Source organism: Pithys albifrons, chromosome 6, assembly GCF_047495875.1.
Source record: "Pithys albifrons albifrons isolate INPA30051 chromosome 6, PitAlb_v1, whole genome shotgun sequence".
NCBI classification, from domain to species: Eukaryota; Metazoa; Chordata; class Aves; order Passeriformes; family Thamnophilidae; genus Pithys; species Pithys albifrons.
This window is the reverse complement of record NC_092463.1, coordinates 65,292,506-65,320,139: the sequence shown is the minus strand read 5'-3', so window position 1 is coordinate 65,320,139 and position 27,634 is coordinate 65,292,506. Positions and strand designations below refer to the sequence as shown.

At 48.6% G+C, this 27,634-nt stretch overlaps 1 protein-coding gene across 1 annotated transcript; it reads left to right on the top strand.

Moving 5' to 3' along the window:
- The first annotated feature begins 54 nt into the window (after positions 1 to 54).
- NAT10 (N-acetyltransferase 10) lies at positions 55 to 24,276 on the top strand. The gene is made up of 28 exons (XM_071559283.1): positions 55 to 417; positions 2,514 to 2,605; positions 2,857 to 3,028; positions 3,323 to 3,445; positions 4,152 to 4,213; positions 4,416 to 4,530; positions 5,811 to 5,918; positions 6,017 to 6,150; positions 6,628 to 6,721; positions 6,947 to 7,045; positions 7,556 to 7,692; positions 8,216 to 8,340; positions 9,201 to 9,351; positions 9,770 to 9,866; positions 10,321 to 10,437; positions 10,539 to 10,640; positions 10,748 to 10,822; positions 12,390 to 12,506; positions 12,685 to 12,818; positions 13,959 to 14,007; positions 14,482 to 14,575; positions 14,664 to 14,774; positions 18,624 to 18,796; positions 18,893 to 19,012; positions 19,813 to 19,911; positions 20,289 to 20,362; positions 21,489 to 21,572; positions 23,478 to 24,276. Exons 1-28 carry the CDS (start codon positions 310 to 312, stop codon positions 23,569 to 23,571), a joined length of 3,060 nt encoding a protein of 1,019 aa, XP_071415384.1. The 5' UTR covers positions 55 to 309; the 3' UTR covers positions 23,572 to 24,276.
- Positions 24,277 to 27,634: the final 3,358 nt, after the last annotated feature.

Genomic DNA, 27,634 nt, shown 5'->3' with positions numbered 1-27,634 from the left:
GAGCGCGGGGCGCGCTGGGCGCAGGCGGCTGGCGGGGCAGCCCCGCCCCGGGGTCCTCCCGCGCCGCACGTGGGTGCCGCGTGGTGCGCCGGGAGCGCCGGGCCTGGGGTGGGGATCGGGATCGGGAGCGCCGGGCCTGGGAGCGGGATCGGGATCGGGATCGGGATCGGGAGCGCCGGGCCTGGGAGCGGGATCGGGATCGCGAGCGCCGGGCCTGGGATCGGGAGCGGGATCGGGAACACCGGGCCTGGGATCGGGGGCGGGATCGGAAGCACCGGGCCTGGGCTCGGGCTCGGAGCGGCCGCCGCCATGCAGCGCCGCAAGGTGGACAACCGCATCCGCGTGCTCATCGAGAACGGCGTGGCCGAGCGGCAGCGCAGCCTGTTCGTGGTGGTGGGAGACCGCGGCAAGGACCAGGTGAGGGCGGGCGGGGGGCGGCGGGGCCGTCCCGGGGCTCCCCCGAGCCCTGCGGGAACTGCCCGGGAACCCGCGGGGGGCTGAGAGCCAGCCCGGGGCATCTCCTGTCCGGGAGGCTCAGGAGCGGCCAGTAAAAGCCAGGCCAGGCGAATGCGATTTATCGGTTTAGTTTGAATTTTAAAACAACCATTCAAATCCAATAGAATAAAACCAAATAGAATCACAGAATCATAGAATCGATTGGGTTGGAAAAGACCTCCGAGATCATCGAGTCCAACCCTTGGTCCAACTCCAGTCCCTTTACCAGATCATGGCACTCAGTGCCACGGCCAATCTGCATTTAAAGATCTCCAGGGATGGTGAATCCACCCCCTCTCTGGGCAGCCCATTCCAATCCCTGAGCACTCTCTCTGTAAAAAATTTTTTTCTGCTCTCCAACCTAAACCTCCCCTGGCAGAGCTTGAGCCCATCGTGCCCCCTTGTCCTATTGCTGAGTGCCTGGGAGAAGAGACCAACCCCCACCTGGCCAGAACTTCCCTTCAGGCAGTTCCAGACAGTGCTGAGGTCACCTCTGAGCCTCCTCTTCTCCAGGCTGAACACCCCCAGCTCCCTCAGCCTCTCCCCACAGCACTTGTGCTCCAGTCCCTTCACCAGCCTCGTTGCTCTTCTCAGTTGGGTTGGAAAACACCTCTGAGATCATCAACCCTTGATCCAACCCTACTGTGATCACCAGCCCAGGGCACAGAGTGCCCTGGGCTGGTGATCACAGTGGGGTTGGATCAAGACATGTTGGATTCTCTGTCCCTGGAGGTGTTTCAGAGGACACTCAGTGCCTCATCCAGTCCCTTCTCCAGCCTCGTTGCTCTTCTCTGGCCCCGCTCCAGCCCCTCAATCTCCTTTCTGAACTGAGGGGCCCAGAACTGAACACAACACTCAAGGTGTGGCCTCCGTTTGTCCAGCGCTGGGAACACGGGGGCGTGACCCCACCAAAGATGTTCCCCGAGACTTTTGTGTTTCCAGGTTCATATCCTGAGTCGCAGCTGAGACGCCTCCCCTGAGTCAGGAGGGAGGTTTGGGATCACTTTCTCCAGCTGGGATGGGCTGCTCTGGGCTCTGCAGCTCCGTGTTGCCTTGAACTGAACAGTGGCACAGCTTCAGGCCTGCAGTCCAGACAGGGCTTCTGATTTATTTCTTTCAGCTCAGCCTCTAATTTAAACACGGTTTGGGGTTTTTCTTACAGTCCATCCTACGGGTCCAGGGTTTATTTCCTCTTTGTCTAAAGCTCTGCATGGTTAAGAGAACTGAGAAACTTGTCTCCAAGAGAAAATCAAAAATTAGTATAAAATACAACCGGCCTGATTAAAAATTAGTAAAGACCATTATGATTTAATGGAGAAGGGATAAAATCCTTTTTCATGAGGGGTCCCTGAATCAAGTTATTTCTTTTAAGCTGGGGGAGAGTCTGTTTAGTTTCCCTGCCGGTTCTGCCGTGAGAGTGCAGTGGTTTCACTCCCCGGAGGTGCTTTATGTACCAGCTGACAATGCAGATGAACCCACTGGGTGGATAAAACTGAGTGACCAGAGCTGGGCCAGCACAGGGGTCAGTCAGTGCCCTGGCTCTGCTGCTCTGCTCTAGCTGATAATTCAGTTATCTCCAGTTTCTGGGGAAATAAACTAAACTAGTTATAACAAAACTTGGCAAATAGTGAGTTGATCAGGTGGCAGTGCAAGAAAACTGTCATTAATTTCCTGCAGTAGTGGACATTCTGGAATATCCTGACTCTGGCTGTGATCAGTGTTCTCACTGTAATACTCTGTGGGAAACCCATTGTGAGATACAAATACTGGGAATTGCATTTAGCCTGGGATAATCACCTCCTGTCAGAGCAGTCTGGAGCAGCTGTGCCCCAGGAGGGAGCTGGGGAAAGCTGGGTGGTGCCCAGTGTCCTGCAGCCCTGGGGAAGGCACAGCCACACAGGTTTGTGTGAAAGGGAGGGTCACCTCCTGATTGCACAGGAGAAAACAGCAATAAAATCAGATAAGGACAAGTGTTCTGCTCTTTGGTTTTGTTCCTGAGTGTCTGTGTGCCCTGACAGGTGGTGATCCTTCATCACATGCTGTCCAAGGCCACGGTGAGGGCCAGGCCCTCTGTCCTGTGGTGTTACAAGAAGGAGCTGGGCTTCAGCAGGTAAGAGAAGCCTTGTGTTTCCTGATCCAGAGGGAAATTTGGCTGCCATAGTGCAGTTGACACCAGCACAGGGTACCTCTGGTTTCTTTCTGTGGCTCCAACACCAACATGTTGCCCTGGGCCAATCTCTCCCTCACCTTTTTGACCTCAAAAGGCCAGAACTTTCATTGGCTCAGCTTTGTAACCTCAGTAATATTTGGGACTGAGCTCAGACTTTTCTCTGAGAAAACTTGTGTGGTTTTGTGCTCCAGCCACAGGAAGAAGAGGATGAGGCAGCTGCAGAAGAAGATCAAGAGTGGCACTTTGAACATCAAGGATGATGATCCCTTTGAGCTGTTCATTGCAGCCACAAACATCCGCTACTGTTACTACAATGAGACCCACAAGATTCTGGGGAACACCTTTGGGATGTGTGTCCTTCAGGTGAGACTTCAGCCTGGCACTGAAAATGCTGTTGCTCTGGCTTGGATTCATTCAGGTGTTGCAGGGGTGGTATTTGTTGCTTTGTTACTTCAGTTATGATGGCCTTAACTATCTCTTATTAAAGGGTTTTATGGGGGTGAAGTGGCTCTGTTGGCAGAAGCTTTAACAGGATGTTAGTTAATGGTAAATGTGAATTAAACTTTGAGAAATAATGTTTTTGGGCTTTCTGTGCCTTCCAGGAGGCTGCAGTTCCACTGAACTCGAGGCAACTTGGCAATGTTCTTTATTCCCCAGGATTTTGAAGCCCTGACTCCAAATCTGTTGGCCAGAACTGTTGAAACCGTGGAAGGGGGTGGAATTGTGGTGATTCTCCTGAGAACAATGAACTCCCTGAAGCAGCTCTATACAATGACCATGGTATGTAATGTGTCTCTCTGCTCTAAGTAGGTCCATTGGGATGGTGCTGAGTGGTTATTTATTGCTTTTATTAGGGGCTGTGATCTTCTTCATCAGCCTACCTGTGACTGCATGTCTTGTGCTTGGGCATTTCTGCCTTGAAATGCTGCTGGGAAGGAAGGAATTGCAAGGAAGGAACACCTGCCTTTCACAAATACCACTCTGTGCTGTAGTTTCCATGACAGCTGTGGGAAACATTTACCTGCCTTGCATCAGCAATTTAAGTTTCAGCAAAAGGCCTTTTGGGTGGTTTTGACCTTTTGCTTGGAGAGATCAGTTCCACAACTACTGTGTATTTCCAGACAGGACTAATATTCACACTGAGTGTGCTTACACCTGGAGGAGGAGCTGTTTCTATTAACAAGCAGTAGGGGAATCAAAGTGATAGAATATGTTTCTCTGAATCCCTGAGATATCTCATTCATTCTGGCAGAGCTGACTTTTAAACTGGGCAAGAATTAAGTAGAAGTACTGGTGGGAAAAGTCTATTTTTAAGGAGTATTTGGCAACTGTGGCTGTGGGACAACAGAGAGGATCCTGTGAGGGTGTGCTGGGGGTGGGAAGGGAGGCTGAGAAACACAACAGGGGACAGGGTGGGCTGTGCCTGAGTCACAGGGGCACTGCCAGTGCTGTTCCTGCACCACCAGGGCTGCTCCCTCTCTTCCAGGATGTTCACTCCAGATACAGAACAGAGGCACACCAGGATGTGGTGGGGAGGTTCAATGAGAGGTGAGTTCCTCTGGGATGTCCTGCCAGGAATGACACTGTGTATTCCTAACAGGAAAACCTGCTGTGGGTTTGCACTGGGATGAGGCTGTTTGGCTGTCTTAGGGACTTGGAGCTCAGCTCTGAGGAGCTCTGTGTTTAGAAAAGAGTTGGAATTAACTACCAGAAAGTGGTTTTACTGAGTTGCCTTTGCTTGCCTGCTCAGGTTCATCCTGTCTCTGGCCTCCTGCAAGAACTGCCTGGTGATTGATGACCAGCTGAACATCCTGCCCATCTCCAGCCATGCTGCCAACATCACACCTGTGCCACCACAGTCCCAGGTCAGTCAGGGATGGCACCCCTTTGCCTTGGCAGAAATCAGTCCTGGGCTGGCCCATGGTGTGTTAAGGTTTTAAAAAGGAAGAATTTCTCCTTTCACCCTGATTTATACCAAATAATGGGCTTGCAGAGGGGAAGTAGAAAGTTCTGCAAAAGTTACACCTGCTGTTGGTGAAGCACTGGGAGATACCTTTTCTTTCCTCCTTGTCCTTTTTATTGTCACAGCTCCTTTTTTGTGATTGCCCATTTCTATGATTTTCCTGTTTTCCTTGTGAGTTGAAGCTTCATTGCTGTGGTTGCTGTTTCAGAAGTGCATAGATATGTCAAGCTGATTGATGGACAGCTGGGATGAGACAAATAAAAAGTGGTAAAGCACTTTGGAAATAGTATATTACAAGCTCAGAACACAACTGGAAACTGGTAGTTTGGGTTTCTGAGGGACACATGTCACATCTGGGGAAACATTCCCCAAATATAACATTATCCAGACAGACCTGCAGTATTGGAAGTGAATCCTTTTATCAGTTTCACTTGCAGACTGAAGTAAAATGGAACCAGTTTTAAAGAAAATTCTTTAAGCATTTGGACTGTGTTGTGTGGCCCAAGGAATACCAACACAGGTTTTGTCAGAGATAAAAAAACACTTCATAATTAAGAGCACTAATTTTTAAAAACAAAACAATCCCCCTTTTTCATTAGAATGATCCTGACAGCAGCACAAATGCTGATAATGCTTGTCTGTTGGATGGGTAGAGTGGTGCCTTTGGAATTTTAAGTGACAATAAGGACAATCAGCATTCATTCCCATCCAAAATTGTTTGTGTTTGTGCCCAGGTTTATTTTTGGCTTTGGAAATCTTTATAATGGTTGGAAAACTTATCTCTTGCTGCTGCAGGAGTTTGTCCCCTGCATGGCAACATTCACATCTTGTATAACAAACATCATACAGTTTTGGTACAGCCTGTAGACCAAAAAGTCAATTAAATTCCTCAGAATATTTTTCCATGGTGTCTCCTTCTTCCCATCTACTGAACAAGGAAAGGATTTTCCCCTCCAAGCTTGGGGAAGGCAGGCTCTCATCCTCTGTGTGACCATTCCGAAGGTGCCCGAGAATGGAACTGTTAAATGTTGGTGTTTCTGGGGACTGTGGTGACGTTTCCTTGCAGATCTCTGGGGACTGTGGTGACATTTCCTTGCAGATCTGTCCCTGTGCCTGGCAGAGGGGCACCCCAGGGCTGTGACTGCTGCAGTTGTGCTGTCCTGACCCTGTGTGTCCCTGCAGGAGGACCGGCTGCGGCCGCAGGACGTGGAGCTGCGGGAACTCAAGGAGAGCCTACAGGACACCCAGCCCGTGGGGGTGCTGGTGGAGGGGTGCAAAACTCTGGACCAGGTGGGTGTGGGGCTCCAGTAGGAGCCCCTCTGCTCCCAGGAATGCACATTCCCTGCAAGGAATGCTGTTCAAACTCTCGGTGTTCTTGTGACCATCAGGCCAAGGCAGTGCTGAAGTTCATTGAGGCCATCTCGGAGAAGACCCTGCGGAGCACTGTGGCCCTGACAGCAGCCAGGGGCCGAGGCAAATCTGCTGCCCTGGGGCTGGCCATTGCTGGGGCAGTGGCTTTTGGGTGAGTGCTGCCCCTCCAGCCTCCCAGGCTGTCTCTGCATCCATGAGTCAACCCAAAAAACATGACAGCACCTGAATGCGTTTGTCATTTCTGGTCCCAAGGCCATCGTTTTTATTCCTTTGCTGTTGTTGAAGTTTGTATCTTTTGGAGCACTAGGAAAACACCACTCTTTAAAACTCAAAATGAAAACACCACTCTTTAAAACTCAATATGAAAACACCACTCTTTAAAACTCAATATGAAAACACCACTCTTTAAAACTCAAAATGAAAACACCACTCTTTAAAACTCAAAATGAAAACACCACTCTTTAAAGCTCAACCACACACAAACTGAGGTCAGTGTTTACAGAAATCTGCCTGATTTTGGTTGGTAGGTGGAATTGACCACTCAGATAAAGAAAAACTTCCTGTTAAATGTTTATATGTCAAATCTGTTAGAAAAATAGTTAAACTCATGTTTTAATTTTCTTTGCAGTTACTCCAACATCTTCGTCACGTCTCCAAGCCCTGATAACCTTCACACTCTCTTTGAGTTCATATTTAAAGGCTTTGATGCACTGCAGTATGAGGTGAGGGCAGCAGCCTGTTTCAGAATACTTTGTGTTCCTTTATGAAGCACTTTTTAACATCACTAAATAATTTCTGATAAGTTCTCAGGCTTCTGAAGGTTTTATAAGAGTTCTTAGCTAGAATGTGAGAGAACAGTGTCCTTTCAGCTTATTTTCATGATAATGGTAAATGGTATTTTTCTTAATCTCAGCTTTTTCATGCTGTTTAACAGTGTTTTCTTTCAGGAACATCTGGACTATGAGATTGTTCAGTCTTTGAATCCAGAGTTTAACAAGGCAGTGGTCAGAGTGAATGTGTTCAAGGAGCACAGACAGACCATCCAGGTAACTTTCCTCTTGCCTTTTTATAACTGTTTTTTCCAGTGCTGTAATTGTTTTGGTTTTAATCATGTTCATTTTATGTGGTATGTAACTGTCCAGAGGGATTTTGCTCTCAGGCAGACCTTTGCTGAGTGACTTCCATGAAACATCTTTCTTTCTGGGGATAACTTGTAGATTCCAAAGCTTCCTTGTGGGTTTCTCCTGCAATAAAAGGAAAGAAGGGTGAAAGAAGCAGTGAAGAAAGAACATATGCTGTTAGTGCTTAGATTTCCTCTATTTTCATAATCTCTGCAGATAAATTTGTGTGGGAATAAATAAGATGTGTGACCCAGTCCTTGTGATTGTCACCTAAACCCCTCTGCTGCCTGTCTCAGTCTCTGGCTTGGTGGTCATGGGGAACAGGGACAACAAACAGCTTTTCAGGGCTCTAGCTTGACCAACTCTGCTGTTTCCCTCATTCCTAGAGAGGGAATGCTGCTGTTGGCAGTGACAGTGTCCTCTCATTCCTTGCAGTACATACACCCTGCTGACTCTGTGAAACTGGGGCAAGCTGAGCTGGTGGTGATTGATGAAGCTGCTGCCATCCCTCTCCCCCTGGTGAAAAACCTGCTGGGCCCTTACCTGGTGTTCATGGCCTCTACAATCAATGGGTGAGGTTTGAGCAGCAACTGTGTGCCTGGGGAAGCAGCTGAGACAGTGCATTATTGCCTGCAGTACTTCTTTTATAAACATACCATTGCATCAGGTCGTGCCAGTTCTTGATTTGGCATGGAAATGCTCAGTACTTGAATTTCTGTGTCAGTACTTGAATTTCTGTGTCAGTACTTGAATTTATTCTGTCAGTACATGAATTTATTGCTTCCACTGTGGAATTCCCTCTCTCCTGCTCTGCTACAAGGAGCAAATAGATAAGCAGGATTCTGCATTCTGTTAGGAGAGGGAAGAAAGACACTTTCCTTCCAAAATGGCAAGGCTGCTTAATGGCAGGGTCCTACATGCACAAGACCATCGAAAGGCAGCGATTCCCACCTGATGGCTGGGAGGGACCCTGGCAGTGCCCCGAGCAGCATGTGGTGCTGGGTGGCAGCTGGGCGTGTGCTGGAGCCCCCAGCATGGCTCAGGGGTGCTGCCTGGAGTGTTCCTTGCCCCAGAGTGCTGTGTGCTGCTTTGCAGGTACGAGGGCACGGGCCGGTCGCTGTCACTGAAGCTGCTGCAGCAGCTGCGCCAGCAGAGTGCGCAGAGCCAGGTCAGCCTGACAGCGGAGAATAAGGGCACAGCCACAGCCAAGCTCTCCTCAGGTAGGAGCTCCTGGGCTGAGGGTGTCTCCTGCCAGCCCAGGGGGTGTGCCCAGTGAGCTCTGGGTGGGGGGGACACCCTGTGCAGCTGGAGGGAAGTGGGAGGTGAAGGAGCTATCCTCTGGTGTTTCCCTCGTGATTTTCAGAGTAAAAGCTTTTAAGAGTAGAAGAATAGTGTGGCCAGCAGGCCCAGGGCAGTGACCCTTCCCCTGGACTCAGCACTGGTGAGGCCACACCTTGAGTGTTGTGTTCAGTTCTGGGCCCCTCAGTGCAGGAAAGATACTGAGGGGCTGGAGCGGGGCCAGAGAAGAGCAACAAGGCTGGAGAAGGGACTGGAGCACAAGTGCTGTGGGGAGAGGCTGAGGGAGCTGGGGGTGTTTAGCCTGGAGAAGAGGAGGCTCAGAGGAGACCTTATCACTCTTTACAACTACCTAAAGAGATGTAGCCAGGTAGGGGTTGGTCTCTTCTCCTAGGCAACCAGCAGTAGGACAAGAGAGCACGGGCTTAAGCTCTGCCAGGGGAGGTTTAGGTTGGATATCAGAAGTTCTTTACAGAGAGGGTAATCAGGCATTGGAATGGCCTGCCCAGACAGGGTGGACTCACCCTCCCTGGAGGTGTTTAAGATGAGACTGGATGTGGCACTCAGTGCCATGATCTAGTAATCAAAGTGGGGTTGGATTAAAGGTTGGACTTGATGATTTTGGAGGTCTCTTCCAACCCAGCTGACTCAATGATTCTAAGAGATGAAAACTATGTGTCTAATAACTTTCTAACCTGAGGGCCCTTCCAAAGATGTGGATCCCCCTGGATTCTCTGCCAGCTGTAACTCCCAGCCCTGGGTGTTCTGTGCTGTGTGTTTGCAGCTCGGACCTTGCACGAGGTGTCCCTGCACGAGTCCATCCGATACGCCCCGGGGGACCCTGTGGAGAAGTGGCTCAATGACCTGCTGTGCCTGGACTGCCTGAGCATCACCAGGATCGTCTCAGGCTGCCCTCTGCCTGAGACCTGTGACCTGTATCCTTGCCCAGGCCTTGTGCCTGGTCACCATAAACTGCTGTCAGGTGGAAGCTGGTTACTGGTTGGTTCTCCAGCTACATGAGTGTTGCTTTAAGACCACACTTCTGGAGTTCAGCTCTTACCTCTGCCTTATGGGACTGGTGGTGTGTGTTTTGCCAGGACATTGCCCAACTCCAGTTGTACTCCAGAGGTAATCCTAAGGAAGGGTTGCCTGAAGGGAGGTCCTTGCTGGAATTCAAAAAGGTTTGGCTTTACAGATGAAGGGTGGGAAGGCTACAAAAACTGCCCAGTGTCATTTGTAGATAAAGCTGAAGTCTAGGAGCATGAACCACCATGTATGCCAGATACTGAAAATAAACCAAGGAACTTTTTGCCCTGTTGCCAAGGAGGTTGTTTCCTTAACCCCTGTGCTCAGATACTACGTGAACAGAGACACCCTTTTCTGTTACCACAGAGCATCAGAAGTTTTTCTGCAGAGACTGATGGCCCTCTATGTGGCTTCACACTACAAGGTGCATCTTGTGCTTCTGTCCAAATTCCAGCTGGGAGTTTTGGGGTGGGCAGCAGTGCTTTTTATGCCAACCTAATTGAATTGAAATACAATAATAATAATATCAGTTTCATACATACTAAAGCAAGAGGTTTCACTTGGGAAAAGCAGATGCTGTCTGGTACTGTGCCAGGCATGAGCTTCCCCATCCATCAGCACTGTTCTAATTCCAGGTTCCTTAATAGCCCTAAATTCAGAAAATGAGGAATTAGTTTAGCTGCTAACAGTACACTGGACTTTGAAGCCCTTCTCATGGATGAAGCATTTGGACTACACTCAGGCACAGGATGTGATTTTTGGGCTTTTCTGTGCAGGGCCAGGAGTTTGACTCGAACGATGCTTGTGAATCCTTCCATCTCAAGATACTCTATGATTCTGTGAATATTTTTTAACTTTCTGGTATCACTGCCCACCAGAACTCACCCAATGACCTCCAGATGCTCTCTGATGCCCCTGCCCACCATCTCTTCTGCCTTTTGCCACCTGTTCCACCGACGCAGAACTCGTTACCAGAAGTACTTGCTGTTGTTCAGGTAAGAGAGCAACTGAGTAGAAATTTAGAATCTGATACAGCTGAGTGGCTGTAGGAAAAGACATTTTTCCTCTGTTGATGGATTTTTGCCTTCCCTGACAGGTGTGCATGGAGGGAGAGATCTCTCGCCAGTCCATCATGAACAGCCTCTCGAGGGGCAAGAAAGCCTCTGGGGATCTTATCCCCTGGACCATCTCAGAGCAGGTGAGCAATTTGGCTGTGTCCTCAGCTCGAGGATGTATTTCAGCATCATTTCTGATTCCCAGAGTGCCCACCTGTGTTCCCTGACCTGCCCTGTGTGTGCTGTGCAGTTCCAGGATCCGGATTTCGGGGGCCTGTCAGGCGGGCGCGTGGTTCGCATCGCGGTGCACCCGGATTACCAGGGGGTAAAGTACTTTGGCACCCACTGCCTGGGGGTTGGCAGCCCTGGCACCACTGCAGGGGCTGTGCAGGCAGAGAATCCAAGGCAGGGCAAGCAGTTCAATTGCTCCATGAAGTACCAAAGCAGTGCTGCTGGCATTCCTCAACAGCACTGAGCGTGGACATCCCATTGCAGTCCTGAGACGATCAGGATCCAGAGATATTACTGTGAGATTCCCAAATGTTCACACTGGTGTTTGGCATTTTCTGAGTGCCAGAGCTAAGCTCCAAGAGCTGTTGCACAGCCCTAAGCTACCAGGTGGACTCTCACTGTGATGTGGGGCATGCAGGTTCTGTCATCCTTTCCCCACGGAGCTGCTGAAGGGCAGACCTTGCCTTTTGCAGTGTCAGAGTGTTGTCTGCTCTGATTGTTGATGGTTTGCAGTGTCTGAGTGTTGTCTGCACTGATTGTTGATGGTTTGCAGTGTCTGAGTGTTGTCTGCTCTGATTGTTGACGGTTTGCAGTGTCTGAGTGTTGTCTGCTCTGATTGTTGATGGTTTGCAGTGTCTGAGTGTTGTCTGCTCTGATTGTTGATGGTTTGCAGTGTCTGAGTGTTGTCTGCTCTGATTGTTGATGGTTTGCAGTGTCTGAGTGTTGTCTGCTCTGATTGTTGATGGTTTGCAGTGTCTGAGTGTTGTCTGCACTGATTGTTGATGGTTTGCGGTGTCTGAGTGTTGTCTGCTCTGATTGTTGATGGTTTGCGGTGTCTGAGTGTTGTCTGCACTGATTGTTGATGGTTTGCGGTGTCTGAGTGTTGTCTGCTCTGATTGTTGATGGTTTGCGGTGTCTGAGTGTTGTCTGCTCTGATTGTTGATGGTTTGCAGTGTCTGAGTGTTGTCTGCTCTGATTGTTGATGGTTTGCAGTGTCTGAGTGTTGTCTGCTCTGATTGTTGATGGTTTGCAGTGTCTGAGTGTTGTCTGCTCTGATTGTTGATGGTTTGCAGTGTCTGAGTGTTGTCTGCTCTGATTGTTGATGGTTTGCAGTGTCTGGGTGTTGTCTGCACTGATTGTTGATGGTTTGCAGTGTCTGAGTGTTGTCTGCTCTGATTGTTGATGGTTTGCAGTGTCTGAGTGTTGTCTGCACTGATTGTTGATGGTTTGCAGTGTCTGAGTGTTGTCTGCTCTGATTGTTGATGGTTTGCAGTGTCTGAGTGTTGTCTGCTCTGATTGTTGATGGTTTGCAGTGTCTGAGTGTTGTCTGCTCTGATTGTTGGTGGTTTGCAGTGTCTGAGTGTTGTCTGCTCTGATTGTTGATGGTTTGCAGTGTCTGAGTGTTGTCTGCACTGATTGTTGATGGTTTGCAGTGTCTGAGTGTTGTCTGCACTGATTGTTGATGGTTTGCAGTGTCTGTTGTCTGCACTGATTGTTGATGGTTTGCAGTGTCTGAGTGTTGTCTGCTCTGATTGTTGGTGGGTTTGCAGTGTCTGAGTGTTGTCTGCTCTGATTGTTGGTGGGTTTTAGGGGCCAGAGTTGCTCTGTCTTAAAGACCAGAGGCATCTTTTTGCTGATGGTGTGTTGTTCCTACCTCACAGATGGGCTATGGCAGCAGAGCTCTGACCTTGCTGCAGATGTACTACGAGGGCAAATTCCCATGTTTGGAAGAAAAAACCATTCCAAAGCCAAAGGAAATTGCAACTGTAAGCAGTGAGGTATGGAGCTTGGTACACTTTTTATTTCCTGTTGGGCTAAGGTGTTTAGTTTTCACTGTAAGTCTCCATAATTATTTTTCTCTGTAAGGAGGAAATTTAATTTTTGTACAGAGTAAAAGCTTTAATTTGCAGGTTTCTATGAGGATTGCTGCTAACCCATTTCCACTTTCTTTTTCAGACTGTTGGTTTGTTAGAAGAGGTTGTGACACCTCGGAAAGATTTGCCTCCTTTGCTTCTCAAACTGAGTGAGAGACAAGCTGAGACCTTGGACTACCTGGGGGTGTCTTATGGCCTAACACCAAGATTGCTCAAGTAAGACTTTATTCTATTTCCTAGGTAGATCCAGGGCAAAAATATAACTATATCAATCATGTCTGTATTACACAGATGCAGGTTCAAAGTTAATTGTTTGTTTCCTGACTTATGTAGGTGCTTTTCACCAGCAACTTCTTACTTTTCTTACCATGGAGTAGCTGAGTGACTGCAGCAGGAAATAAATTTAATCATTTTCCCTAAAGCTTCAGTTCCATCTTACCACATGGTTTAACATAAAGACATAAAATTTTACATAAAGACATAAAATTTTATACTAAATGCAAAATTTTTTAATACTTTTAGAATATTTAGGTTTCTGAGACTCTCGGCCACGGTGTGGGGAATTGTGAACCCAAAATTCAGGAGACAGTTTCAAAATCATGCAGAGTTCTTGCTGTTCCTTGCCTAAAAACAAAGAGGTCATTTGTCACCTAAACCCCTGTTTTCTTGCATGAGATGAGGCTGAGTTAACAGAAGCAATAAGAACAAAATTCGTTGCTGAATCAGTTCACAACTAAGGTTCAAGAAGGAACAGGAGGATGGAAAAGGATTTCAGCAGGATTTTGCTCACTTTTTCTGGTCCACGAGTGACTATTTGAAACCTGGAAGCTGCCAAGAAAAACCATCATTCATTGAAGAAGAGGAGAGCCTCTGAAATAAACTGTAAATTCTCAGCCCTCCCTGAGGTGTCCTTTGGGAGTTTGGTAGATGTGAAGTGTGTCATTAAAATCTCCCTTGTTGATCAGGCTTTGAAAGTATGTAAAGATCAGACATTGAAGAATATCGTTCCTTAAGAAATTTTTTACATATTCCACATTTTGCAACAGTATTACTGGTCCAAACCCATCTGCCTGTTTTTAAAGGGAGCATGTGAAATACAGAAACTCTGGTGTCATGTCTGTCTTTGACAGTTTGGTCATTTTTTGAGATCACAGACAGAATTTTTCACTCCTTTGAGGCAGAACCTCAGTCAGGGTGGTTGTTGTTGCTGCTTTCTGTCTGTATTTATTTACTGGTTGGTGGGGTGTTTTAGATGCTCACCAGTGTCCTTGTGCAGTGGATAAATTGCATTTAACCCCAAGTATTCCTGTGCACTGGACAGCTCCAGAATTCTCAGTGTGTTTGCCCTTTCCCCAGGTTTTGGAAACGTGCTGGATTTGTGCCAGTTTACCTGAGGCAGACCCCAGTAAGTACCACCCTGGTTCTGAGGGGGAATGCAGCCCTCCTGACAGCCCTGGGCATCTTCCCATTGCCCTCTCTGAGATGGGATTGGGGCAGGAGAGTGTTCTGAGGCCACTTCCAGTGGTTGTTTTATGTTCATTTTTGTTCTTTGGACCTGTCTAGTTAACTAAAGGAGTAAAGTGTTGAGGAAGATTGTGAATGGGAGACTTGAAGTAGTTTTCACTTAAAAATTCAGAGCAGAGGTGCAGCTTTTTAATTATAAATTGAAACTAGCATGGGTTATTAATGTGGGTATTGCTTGAATAACTGAGATATAACTGAGATATAATTCTTGGTTTTCCATTGGGTAGTGGGGATCAGTTGGTACAGTCATTGTTCTTGATTTAGAAGTTATTTGCCTTCTTCAGCTGGGCACAGAGTGCTAAAGGGTCATGGGCAGGATGGGAAATACATTATGGAATCATATCTTCTTCCTTAGAATGACCTGACCGGGGAACACTCCTGCATCATGCTGAAGATGCTCCATGAGGAGGACTCTGAGCAGGAGCCTTGGCTGACTGCATTCTGGAAAGGTACCTGTGACCTTGCTGACCCCAGAAGGACCCTCTGAGATCGTCAGAGGTCCACAGGGGTGATGGATTTTCTCATCCTGTCCTGTAGATTTTCGGAGGCGGTTCCTGTCACTGCTCTCCTACCAGTTCAGCACATTCTCTCCATCCCTGGCATTGAATATTCTGCAGAACAAGAACATCAAACAGCAGCCACAGCCACGTGAGTACCCTGGGGCACAGTGCTCAGTGGGAGTGCAGTTCACACTCTGGGGTTGTGTTCATCAGCCTTGAATACATCCATTATATCATGTGTCTGGTGATGTGCCTTGATTTGCTCTTGGTCAGCTGCTGGTTTGTTCCTATTATCCAGAAAAATCCTTCTGTTTTTAATTAAAACTAAACCAACATTTTCTGCCACTGAAAACAGGTAGTGGTGGGGTTTTTGTAGGTTTTTTTCCTTGCATTTTTTGATTGGAGATTTAAGCAACCTGAAGTTAGAGGACTCCTGACTGCCAAGTGGAGGCTGACACCTTCCAGATCCAGTCTAGAACTGAAAGAGCAGCTTGGTTCTTAGGAAGAGCACTGTCATCAGAGATGTGGTAATTGGAAGATGATGCTCTTTCTCAGTGATAGTGAAAAACGCTTCAAAATAAATAACTGCTGAGAAGCTTTTTGTCTTATTTAGCAGCAAGGTGTTTATTGACAACGTTGGAGGCAAAGCCAGTTCATACTGGGCAGGAACTTGCCTAACTTGTTTGTGTAAATAAGCTCTTTATTGTCTTAAGTTCATAGTTAACACCTTCTAATTTCCATATTAACGACTGGGCAAAATCTTGGGCAGAGCTTTCCTTTTGGCTTCGAATGTGGGTCGTGGTCCCTTCACTTCATCCCTTGGGTGGTCTTGAAGCATCTTCATCACTGTTGGACTTCTGCCTTTTCTTTGTTCGGTGACATGACCTGTCAAACTTGTAAAATCTTGCCTTTAATGCTGCAAAATCTTGGATCTTTACCATTTCATCCTATTGAAATGTCTGGCTTAGTTTAATGTATGGCTTCTAACCCATGGCACACTGGTCTCTGTAATTGCCATACAGGCTGTACCAGAACAAAGCGACTCCAGCACTTCATGCTGTTCATGCCTTGCTGGGCAAACAACATTTTGCAAAGCAGAATTAGAAATTTCACAAAACTAGGGGCTTTTTTGGTCTCTTTTCTCTTTCACTCAGAGCAGGCACTGTTACAAAAGGGGGCCAAACAAGGCACTTCTAACACCTCTGGCTTAAGGGCAAATTGGTGTTTTCTCAATGTCCTCAACAGAGGGGAGAACTTGGTAATTGTGTGTCTTGAGGGTTTGTAGTGTCTTGGTCAGAGTTTTAGTTGCTGCTACAAGGGAACAAACCTCCTTTGCAGCAAAACCAGAGTAAATGCTTCAGTCCTGGGCAAACTGTGTTCTCAGCTGTCTGTGGTAGTTTTGGCTTTAGTTCCAGCCAGGCCTCAATTCAGCAGGCCCAGAGGAAGGGACAGAGATTAAAAGGGACAAGCATGATCTGACTAAAGAAACCAAAGAGGTATTTCATACTATCTGACGTCATCAAGAAGTGTCAAGAAGTATAAAAGAGAGGGAGGTGGAGCTTCTGTCTCTTTTAGTCTTTGCCTGAGCCCTGGGAGGCTGCCCTTCCCTTCCCTTCCCTTCCCTTCCCTTCCCTTCCCTTCCCTTCCCTTCCCTTCCCTTCCCTTCCCTTCCCTTCCCTTCCCTTCCCTTCCCTTCCCTTCCCTTCCCTTCCCTTCCCTTCCCTTCCCTTCCCTTCCCTTCCCTTCCCTTCCCTTCCCTTCCCTTCCCTTCCCTTCCCTTCCCTTCCCTTCCCTTCCCTTCCCTTCCCTTCCCTTCCCTTCCCTTCCCTTCCCTTCCCTTCCCTTCCCTTCCCTTCCCTTCCCTTCCCTTCCCTTCCCTTCCCTTCCCTTCCCTTCCCTTCCCTTCCCTTCCCTTCCCCTTCCCCTTCCCCTTCCCCTTCCCCTTCCCCTTCCCCTTCCCCTTCCCCTTCCCCTTCCCCTTCCCCTTCCCCTTCCCCTTCCCCTTCCCCTTCCCCTTCCCCTTCCCCTTCCCCTTCCCCTTCCCCTTCCCCTTCCCCTTCCCCTTCCCCTTCCCCTTCCCCTTCCCCTTCCCCTTCCCCTGCCCTGCCGAGATCAGGCCTTGCTGCCATCCCCACTGTGTTATCCAGGGAGGGGAACATCTTGTTAATTTTCTCCTCTCTTGCTGGGAGGTTTCTCTGGAAGAGTTTTGGGAGGTTTTTTGGGGTTTGGGTGGTTGGAATCTGTATTATTGGGTGACTTGGTAGTTATTGTTGTTAGTTTGTTTTTTCCCCTCACATTTATGTATATATGTGTATATATGTGTTTTTAATTGTCTTTCTTTTGTATACTATAAGAAGCTTGCTACTTCAGGTTCTAGGGTTTTTCCCTCCCTTTTCTTGGCAGGGGAGAAGGAGACTCTGATACTGTATTGGGCAGTTGGCACTTTGCCAAACCAATCCAAGTCACTGGCCACTTTCAGGCTCTGGCATATTTAAGTTGGAATGTTTTTCCTGTGGATGTATGTCTGCCTGGCAACACTTGGGATAACCAAGCCAGTCTGGACAGCAGTGTCAATGAGTTCTGCATGGGATTGGGAGGGGAACCTTGGGGTGGCATTTGTCCTTTCCCAAGAACAGGAAAAACAAAGTGCTAAACACTGGGATCCTGGGAGGCTCTGCAGAGCCTGGCCTGTGTCTGTCCCCTCAGCCCTGCTGTGTCTGTGCTGTCCCCTCAGCCCTGCTGTATGTTTGCTGTCCCCTCAGCCCTGCTGTGTCTGTCCCCTCAGCCCTGCTGTGTCTTTGCTGTCCCCTCAGCTCTGCTGTGTCCTTGCTGTCCCCTCAGCCCTGCTGTGTCTTTGCTGTCCCCTCAGCCCTGCTGTGTCTGTCCCCTCAGCTCTGCTGTGTCTTTGCCGTCCCCTCAGCCCTGCTGTGTCTTTGCCATCCCCTCAGCCCTGCTGTGTCTTTGCTGTCCCCTCAGCTCTGCTGTGTCTGTGCTGTCCCCTCAGCTCTGCTGTGTCTTTGCTGTCCCCTCAGCCCTGCTGTGTCTTTGCCGTCCCCTCAGCTCTGCTGTGTCTGTGCTGTCCCCTCAGCTCTGCTGTGTCTTTGCCGTCCCCTCAGCCCTGCTGTGTCTTTGCTGTCCCCTCAGCTCTGCTGTGTCTTTGCTGTCCCCTCAGTCCGGCTGTGTCTGTGCTGTCCCCTCAGCTCTGCTGTGTCTTTGCCGTCCCCTCAGCCCTGCTGTGTCTTTGCTGTCCCCTCAGCTCTGCTGTGTCTGTGCTGTCCCCTCAGCCCTGCTGTATGTCTTTGCTGTCCCCTCAGTCCGGCTGTGTCTGTGCTGTCCCCTCAGCCCTGCTGTGTCTGTCCCCTCAGCTCTGCTGTGTCTTTGCTGTCCCCTCAGCCCTGCTGTGTCTGTGCTGTCCCCTCAGCCCTGCTGTGTCTGTCCCCTCAGCTCTGCTGTGTCTTTGCCGTCCCCTCAGCCCTGCTGTGTCTTTGCTGTCCCTCAGCCCTGCTGTGTCTGTGCTGTCCCCTCAGCCCTGCTGTGTCTTTGCTGTCCCCTCAGCCCTGCTGTGTCTTTGCTGTCCCTCAGCCCTGCTGTGTCTGTGCTGTCCCCTCAGCCCTGCTGTGTCTTTGCTGTCCCCTCAGCTCTGCTGTGTCTGTGCTGTCCCCTCAGCTCTGCTGTGTCTGTGCTGTCCCCTCAGCCCTGCTGTGTCTTTGCCGTCCCCTCAGCCCTGCTGTGTCTGTCCCCTCAGCTCTGCTGTGTCTTTGCTGTCCCCTCAGCCCTGCTGTGTCTGTGCTGTCCCCTCAGCCCTGCTGTGTCTGTGCTGTCCCCTCAGCCCTGCTGTGTCTTTGCTGTCCCCTCAGCTCTGCTGTGTCTTTGCCGTCCCCTCAGCCCTGCTGTGTCTGTGCTGTCCCCTCAGCCCTGCTGTGTCTTTGCTGTCCCCTCAGCCCTGCTGTGTCTTTGCTGTCCCCTCAGCCCTGCTGTGTCTGTGCTGTCCCCTCAGCCCTCAGCCGTGCCCAGCTGGAGTCCCTGTTCATCCCCTATGACCTGAAGCGGCTGGAGATGTACTCCCGCAACATGGTGGACTATCACCTCATCATGGACCTGGTGCCTGCCGTGGCCAGGCTGTTCTTCCTGCACCAGCTGGGGGACATGTCCCTGTCTGCGGCCCAGGCGGTGAGTGTGCCGGGCCGAGCCCTGGGACAGCACGGGGAATTGGTGGGGAAGTGTGTGTGGATTTGCTCTGAAGGCCTCTGACATGTCATCTCTCAGGCCCTTTTCCTGGGGATTGGCCTCCAGCATAAATCCCTGGAGCAGCTGGAGAAGGAGGTGGAGCTGCCCAGCAGTCAGCTGATGGGGCTCTTCAACAGGATCGTCCGCAAGGTGGTGCAGGTACAGCTCTTTGGCTTCGTGGGAGCACAGTGTCATTCCATGGCACTGAGGGGAAGCTGAGTCACTGCTGTGCATCTTAAACAAACCCCCCAGGAGCTGACTGGGAGCAAGGTGGGAAATCCCAGGAGGAAAAACAGGTGTTTGTGGCACTGATTTCAGAATCCAAATTCCCGTGGCAGGGGGTGTGGTGGTCTTTGAATCTGTGTCATGTTCTCCCAAATACCACTGCTTGTCCCGTGGCTTTGACTGTTGGAATGTCCTCAGCATGCAGCTCGTGTTGCCACTGAGCCCGAGCCATTTCACTGGTCACTGCATTAGTGGCATCTCAACTTTCCTTGGAAAAAAGTGTTTTCCATTGTTATGTAGAGGTAGACGTGATGTCCAGTGAAGTAACTGGAAAGTTTTGGATCTGGTTTTCTGGTTTTCACTGGAAGGTTTTGGATCTGGTTTTCTTTCTCTCTGAGGATGAGGATACAGTAGCAAGGCTTCTGCAGCTCCACATTTGTGGAGGTGTGATAAATTATCCTGAATGAAATAAAGCATGCTATAATCCCTGAGTGGTCTTCCTTGGTGTGAGTGACTGAGTGGTGGCTGGTTTGTGGTTTGATGGTTTTTATAAAAGCTGTATAGAATCCTGCCCTCAGGAAGCAGAATGGAAAAACAACTGCCTGGTCATATTTACAAGGTTAGAAGAGTTTCATGGGGACAGACAGCATTTCTTATTTAGTTAGTTATTTTAAAGCAATAATCAAGAAGAAACATCAGCAAGTCTTACATGTGTTGGGTCACTTGATTTTCAGCTGTTCAACACAGTACAGGAAAAAGCTGTGGAGGAGCAAATGGCAGCAACAAAGGATGTTGTGATGGAGCCAACGCTGAAATCTTTGAACGATGATTTGGTAATTACAAACTTTCTCCTTCATCCATGTGTAAACACTTCATGGAATTCCTTAGAGTGTAGAACCATGGGAATCTAAATTTTCCTGGAAAGAATTCCTCATGCTGTGTGTTACTTTCTGGTAGCTAAAACCTGACAGGTTTGCATTATATGCTTGTAAGAGTCATGCTTTGTTGGGCTGCAGTGTGGATTTTTCACAGAAAATTAAAATTATATGTGAACAAAGAATGTCAAGATTCAGTTATATAAAAGAAGCTTTTCAGGATCATCTCCTATTTGTTTTAGGGGATGTATTTCTTTTTTCAGTGGGAAAGGCACTTTCCTCCCATTGCTGTTGCACTTAGGACTTAATGCATGTGCTGTGCTGTCCTGTTGTAGGAGGAAGCTGCAAAGGAATTCCAAGAAAAACACAAGCAAGAAGTGATGAAGCTGAAGGAAATGGACCTTACACAGTAAGAATTCCTCTGTATGAGTCTGAAACCCAGTTTTGCCCTGGTTTCCAGTTGGGTGCCAGGTCACTGGTGTGTCTTTCTGGGATTTGTGCCCAAGGCTGTAGTTGCAGTATCACAGTCTGAAACCCATCAATAAATGAGAATTAACAGTGAGTAAGAAAATCAGGATAAGATAAGAATATGCTGCTCTACTGCTGAAAACTTTTGGAGTCTTGTGTGCCTGTGCCACTTAAATGACCAGTTACTCATGGCAGTAGCTCCTACTCTGTGTGTCAGCCTTGTGATCTTATATAAGTTATTTAGTTCTGAAATACGGACTAATAGAACAAGACTGTTCCTAATTTTACAGTTGCCTGTGCTCCTACAAACAGTCATTGTTCTCCTCAAACCAGGGTACCCAGGTCCTGGTGGCTGCTGTCCAGCATGTGCCACTCCAGTGGAAATAGTACCTGGCTGGTTTGAATATTCTCTTGTTTAACAGCAACAAAAACCCCCAAGCCAAAACCATAAAAACCCTAAAATCAACAGAAAAAGAACAGCCAACTAGAGCTGCTTTTATTTGTAAGTGCCAGCAGATTTCTGTTTCTGGACCAGAAGGGGTTACACATGCCACTGATTCCCTTCTCTCTATCCTCCCACTTTTTGTCTTATAAATCCTGTTCACTGTACTGACATCCCAGGAAAGTTGTCTGGTTTGGCTTTAGATTGATAAAAGGAATAAAAGCTTCTTTGGATCTTTATTTGTCTTCTTTGAAGAAAGGACAAGAATGGAAGGGATTTGAAGTGACTTGTAAGTCAATGACACAAGGGAAATCATGAGAATGTTTTCAAAGTTTTAATTTCACTTTTTAGCACTGTTACAGACCCGTTTGTCATTTTGGACCATGTTCCCTTTTTATTTCTCACCCAGTAATAGATTTCTGTTCTCCTCCATGAGGAGAGAGAGAGGCCAAAATCTATTCTGAACACTTTTCAGTACACAGGTTATAGAAAGCTATAGAAGAGAGAGAACTGTTTGACTTGCTTTGCTTTGCTTGCAGAGCTGTGTGTGCCTGACACAATCACCTTGTTGTGCTCACTCTGTGCTGACAATTTGACTTGGATATTCCTTTCCCTTTCCCCTTAGGTACATCATCCGTGGTGATGATGAAGAGTGGAACGAGGTGCTGAGCAAAGCAGGACAAAACACCTCCGTGGTCAGCGTCAAGAGGTGAAGGAATACTCTCCCCAGGGATCTCTCTGGCCTTTCCTGCTGCCTTAATTCCAACATTTCCCAGGAGAGTGAGGCCCAAGAGTTAATGTGTCTTTGAAGGATTCCCAGTTTTCCTGGAGAACTGAGGGTGTGAGCACCTGCAGGCTCTGCTACCTGTGTTGCTCTTAGTCCTCTCTTCATGGAACTTGTTTGCTAATTCTGGTTAAGGCTTGATGCTGATCACACTCAGGAGTTGCTCCCCTTTCTCCCTTGGATCCCTCATTCCACCTGAGTGTCCTGTTTGTTTTGGGAGTTAACGCTGGGTGGGAGCCTGTGGAGGTGCCACTGCAGAAAATGCAAATCCAGGGAAGAAGAATTCTTTCAAATGTGAGCTTAAGGCTGCAAAATACCTACATTTCTTCAATTCCTTCCTTTTCATCCATCTTCTTTCTTTTGCCTTGCCCAGCATGGAGTTGTTTCCTCATTTTTTCCTTGGGTATTCATAGCTGAGACTTGCCTGGTTGCTTATTTCCCCTTCCTGGGTTGTCTGACAGCTCAAGGAATTCTGTGATCTCAATTGCACCCTTTCATGGGTTGGGATTTTTATTTTCCTGAATGCTGGAAAGCTTTGAGTTCCAGAAGCCTTCCAGGAATGAGAGTCTTGTCAGTGCTTATAAAGATCAGAGCTCTGTCCTGTTTGCTCTAATCAGAATCCAGTACAGGAACTAATTTTTATGCTTCAAACCATCAGTGGGAATTTTGTTTTCTGGGAGCTCTAAATTCCAGATACCTGACTGGAATTGCCTTTAGGACACACTGCTTGAAAACCAATGACAAGAGCTAAAAATCAATGTCTTTTGGGATTCAGGTTGGGTTGGGGACTCTGAGTGCACTAGGAAATCCAAGTGAGGCTCTTGTTTGTGCTTTCTCTAGCACCAAGTTTAAATGACCCAATGTCTTGGTTTTGAGGGGAAAAACCAAAATGTTTACCCACAAATGGAGAAGGGGATTCCTCCACATTGATCACGTCACTCTTTATCAAATTTAAGAAAAGAAACTGTAATCAGAAAATGGATATAAGAAGGATAACTGTTCTTAACTGATACATATATTGAGATACATATATATATATGTAGGTGTAGATATAACTGTAAACAGACCAGAGAAAACTGCTTCCCCAACACCACAAGAAATAAAAGAGAACAACCCCCAAACCAGCAGGTTTGCTCCTGGAGAAGAGTTACACTTATGGGCAGTGTCTGTGTCACACCCCGGCTGGCTGCAGGGTGAGCTCCCAGTCTGTCTCCAGCGAGACAGACGAGCGGTGACCACTCAGCTGAATTCTGTCTCTCCCTCTGTGTCCCTTGTCCCAAACGAAGAAGGAAAGCTGGAAGGGGAGAGCCGCAGCGTGTCCCGGGAAGCAGCTGTGCCTTCTCTCTCCTGGGTCGCTGCTGCAGCCGGGGCGGGCAGGCCACGACACTGCAGGCGGTGGTGAGACCGGAGACCAGGGGCCCAGTCTGAACCAGGAGAACAGCCGTGGCAAGGAAAAAGGAACCAGCTCGCCAAAGAGCAGCAGCAGCAGTGAGGAGCAGGAGAAAAACCGGCTTCTCTACCGCAGCACACCCCCTCCTGCGTTCAGCTAAAACATGGGAATGTCCCCAAAACCAAAAGAGACAGCCTGCCCCCCACCCAAAGGATCAGACAGCAGTTAACTACTTCTTTTGTTAACTAATGGCAGGGGCAGTTAGTGGCAGGGAGAGAATTTACAGTATAATTCCAAACTACAACAGCCAAGAAATTGGAACTATTTTCTCCCAAATATATTTCTATGTTAGACCCTCAGCCCCGCTTTTCCAACAAAAATTTCCCAGCTGAAGTGCAGTCTAGTGTGTTTTTAACAGCTGTTTTGTTCCTGTTTCCCAGTGAGAAGAAAAGAAAATTAGAAACAGCAAGAGGGCCCAAGCAACAGAAGAAATTTAAGAAGACTAAAGATCTAAAGCAGAAGAGGAAGAAATGACTTTAAAGCCAAGCAGTGGACTTGAATTAACAAGCGCTGGGTCTGTACTTAAGAAGTACTATTTTCCCTTAAATCAACAGACTTTCTTTTGGAGGGTGAGAGCTGGAGGGAAGGAAAAGCCTCAAGAGGCATTTTTAAGTGTTTTTATTGTAGAAAGAACACTGCCAGGAGATCCTGTATGAAGATTTTTTAGCAGGCACGACTGCAGACTTGTGAGCAGGGCACTGCAATGCCCTGGGATGTTACGAAGGTGCTTTAGCATGTGTGGAGTTCTCATTCCAAGAGTGCAGCTCCATCTGTAAACTTCCTGCATCTTTCTGGTTCTGTGCTTTATTAAAAACGTTTGGACAACAAAGGCTAAAGCTCTGTTAGGCCTTGGGGTGTGGCTGTGCCTTCAGCATTGCAGACACCTGGTTTTGCAGCTGCTGGGTCAGGGGGACTGTTACTCCTGGGGAGTTTGAGGGAGTTTTTGATGTGCTTTTTCTTTGAGGTGGCTGAGTACTGACTGCTGTCCCAGAGCTGCTGCTTGGTTTTGGTGGGAGGTTTTGTGCCAGGAAATCAGCACTACCATCAACACCTGGTTGTGGGGAACCTTCTCCTTTACCTCAGGGGCCAGGTGGGCAGACAATCCACAGAGCCCCCACCCAGCTCTGCCAGTCCCTGGTCCCTGCCTGGCCATTATGAACCAGTCTGCAACTGGGATTTCTGTGACTGGGGTACTCTGGGGTCTGCTCTTCAAACGCAGGGCAGACCTTTGCCATAGAATGTGCTTGTCCCAACCTGATGTATTCTGGTGTTGTGGCTTCATGCTTGGGACAGAATGACCTTCAGCTGTGCTGTGGGGCCTTACAGGGATCAGCTGCATCCAATTTACGTGCAGATCTCCCAGCCCCTTTTCCCAGCAAACCCTAAAGGAAGTTTCTTCCTAGGTACAGGCAGTATTTCTTCACCAGGAGGCTGATTTTGGTTCAACATGCATTATTAACCATGGCTCTTGCTCAACACAGAGCTGTGGTTTGCAGGCTGCTGGCTGTTGGGGTGGTGGCAGTGGAAAGGCAGAGTCCTGAGCAGGCAGATGTGCAGCTGCAGCCCATAAAGGCTTGATGGGGGGCTGTCAGCACCCACCCAGCACTGGCAGCCCTTAACCAGCTCTAAAGGGCTTGGGAATGGAGCAGAGTGGAAGGCAGGAAATCTGAGATTCCTCAAAGCTGCCTGGGAAATCCTCAGAAGGAAAGGTGAGTGCAAATTCTCTCTGGTTTTGGTGTTGTTAAAAACAGTGTAAGTGGTGGCCTTGCTGTGGGCTTTGTAATTTTACAGTGACAAACTACAACCCCTTGTTTTTAGGGGTGGGGCTGCTCATGATGTTGTGTGTGCTGGTCCTGAGAGACCACGAGGCAATGTCCTACTTAGTGAGAAACGTGGGGCTCAGTCCCATCTGTCTGAGGGAGGGTTCTTGTACTTTTATTCTTTATGGATTCTCCTGAGCCAATTACATCCTTTAGCCATTTGAGGAAGGCATGACAAAGGTGTGGTGGTCTGTGATGTGCTTCCCACCCTGCCCTTCATCACCTCGTGGGAATCTTAGCAAGATGCCACTGTGTTTAAAAGGCTGCACCCCGAAGCTTTAAACACCTTCAGGCTCCTTTTAAAGCCTGTTGAAACACTGCTACTAGAGCAGCTTGAAGTATTTTGGATTCTCTAACCTGTGCACGTTGCTGGATTTGTTCACCCAGGTGGGAGCATTTTACTTCATCTGGGCTTTGCTGTGTAGTAGGTGACAATATCAGAAGGCTTTCTTAAATTGCAGATCACTCCTCATGTTAAGAAAATGCTGCTTGAACTTCCTTCCAGTGCAAATTGCAGCACAAAATCCAGCACGTGTTCCAGGAGGCCTGTTAAACTCTGGTTGTGCCAAGAGGCTCAAAACTAAGGCTTAAGAGAAGTTTTATTATAGAACACCATGTGCTGTTGGAGCTCAGGAATTGGTTTGTTTTAGGAGCTGATTCTTCCCTGTGTGTGCTGGAGGGAAAGCACAGTGGGAGAATTCATGGGGATGGGCTGGAGCTGATCTGTGACAATACCTGTAGTGCAACCAGGCTTGGTGGAAATTGTCTGTAAATCAGGGAGGGAGACAGTAGGCCAAATTAAACTGGATTCTTCAAGGTTAGAATTGTACTGTTTAGCTAAGATGTTCTTAGAGCTGCCCCCACTGCTCTCTGTGGGCTGCAGTAACCCTGGCTCTGTTGTCTGGGTGTAGTGGAGTTGTAAAATACTTGCAGGTTCAGGCTGCAGGTGTGTCCTCCCTTTCTGAGGGGGAGCTGCATTCAAGGAGAATTTTGCTGTTTCTACAGAGGATGTGTGTGCAGTTGAACTGCTCCTTTTTAGGTTTTCTATGTACACTTCCTGATTCCTGGCAGCCTTTTGGATTCCTCTGCCTGTCTCTTGCTCCTTGAACAGCAGAGGGGAAAAAAGCCCTCAGACACTAAAAATAAGGCAGACATGTATTTTAATTTTTGACAAGTCTAGTCAAACCCCCTTTTCCTCTCTGTGCTTTCCATCAGGGAAGCTGGGTTACAATTCCAGCTAAAGCAAGGGCTACTGGAATGCCATCCAGCAGCAAGGCAGAAATGGGAGTCTGTGGCCAGGAGTGATGCCACGGGAGAGTGAGTTTTGCATCTCTGAATTTTCAGGATTGGGTGGGTTTGGTCGTTTTGGAGCCTGTTTTCCCTGGGACTGGAGCAGGTTTCTCGTCTCTCCGCACCCGGATTCCCTGCAGGTGGGGCTGTGAGTGCTGGAAGGAGCCTGGTGTGCCACTGTAATTGCAGTGTGCATTTAATCCCAGGCTGAGCCAGCCCAGCTGTGCCTCTCCTGCTGGGGGGACAGGTCTTTGCACAGCCCAATAACCGCGTCCATCGGTGCCCTGGAGCTGTTTGAAACCTGCAGGGTCGGTCACTCCACAGCCTGTTCTGGTGCTGCAGGTCCAGCCTGTCCTCTCCTTGCCCAGGTGATGAGTCCTGTGGCTTTTGGGAGGCAAATATGGCACCATGTGTGGCTGAGCAGCTCCCTCCCTGCAGGTGGGGAGAGATGTGACCTGGTTGTCAGTGGAATCCTCCTGCCTGCTCAGAGCCCCCTGAGCTGTTGTGACAGCTGGAGCAAGCTCTGACCTCTGGGCTGGGTCTGGGAGGGGAGCTGAGGCTGCTGAGAGCTCAAGGAGCTGCCTGCAAAGCAAAGGCTGGCACACTGGGTAAGGGCAAGGCAGAAAGAAGTGCCATTTGGCCATTGTGGTGTTCCCTTGGGAGTCTGTTGGTTTGGGGTTTTTTGTGTGGGTTTTTTTTTTAATTTATTTATTTTTATATCCAGGGCTGGGTTTTTGTTGGACTATGTCAGTGCTACTTCATCTCTGAATCACAAGCCTGCCTGTGCTGTGGGATTTCTGAGCAGTGCTTTGTGTCAGAGTGAGGGCTGTGGGTGGAGAGAGCAGGAGGGACATGGGGAGCCTTCTCCTGCCTGAGCCAGACATGGAGAGAGGAGCACTGGGTGCAATCCTGTGCCCAAGCAGTAGGAGCAAGGACAGCACTGAGGTGACTCCAGCTCTGAACTGTGTTGCTCCTTTTTCTCTGGTCTGATTTTTAACTCAAGAACAGGCCCCTTCTTTCTGCCCCTCTTTTGAGTGCATTATTGTATTTTGCTGTGTGTTAATGGCTCCCTCAGCCTCCCAACCTGCCCTTAAGGAGTCAGATCCAGCCTGGGAGTGCCCTCCCTGCCCCAGGCAGGGTGACAGCAGGTTGGCTCCTGGGGGAGCCTCCTCTCCTTCCCCCTCTGTGTGGCTGTGGCAGGTGCAGGAGGAGGTGTCTGGGCAGCATTTGGAGAGGGCAAAGGGCCAGTGAGCAATGAGGCTGCATTAGCCACTGCTGCCTGCTGTGCAAAGGCATATTAGGAAGCAAAAAGCCTGGATTTTAGGCTGGAAGTCATTCAGTGTGTTCAGGTGGATGTGTGGGGCTTTGTTTATGTGCCCTGCTCCCTGACATGGTGTGGGCAAGGCCAGGGAAGGTTTGTGCTTCAC

Excerpts from the sequence above, each read along its gene's own strand:
- NAT10 (XM_071559283.1), top strand. The coding sequence starts at position 310 with ATGCAGCGCCGCAAGGTGGACAACCGCATCCGCGTGCTCATCGAGAAC. Across the intron at positions 4,214-4,415 it reads GTGGGGAGGTTCAATGAGAG|GTTCATCCTGTCTCTGGCCT; the intron begins GTGAGTTCCTCT and ends TTGCCTGCTCAG. Across the intron at positions 14,775-18,623 it reads CAAACAGCAGCCACAGCCAC|CCCTCAGCCGTGCCCAGCTG; the intron begins GTGAGTACCCTG and ends CTGTCCCCTCAG.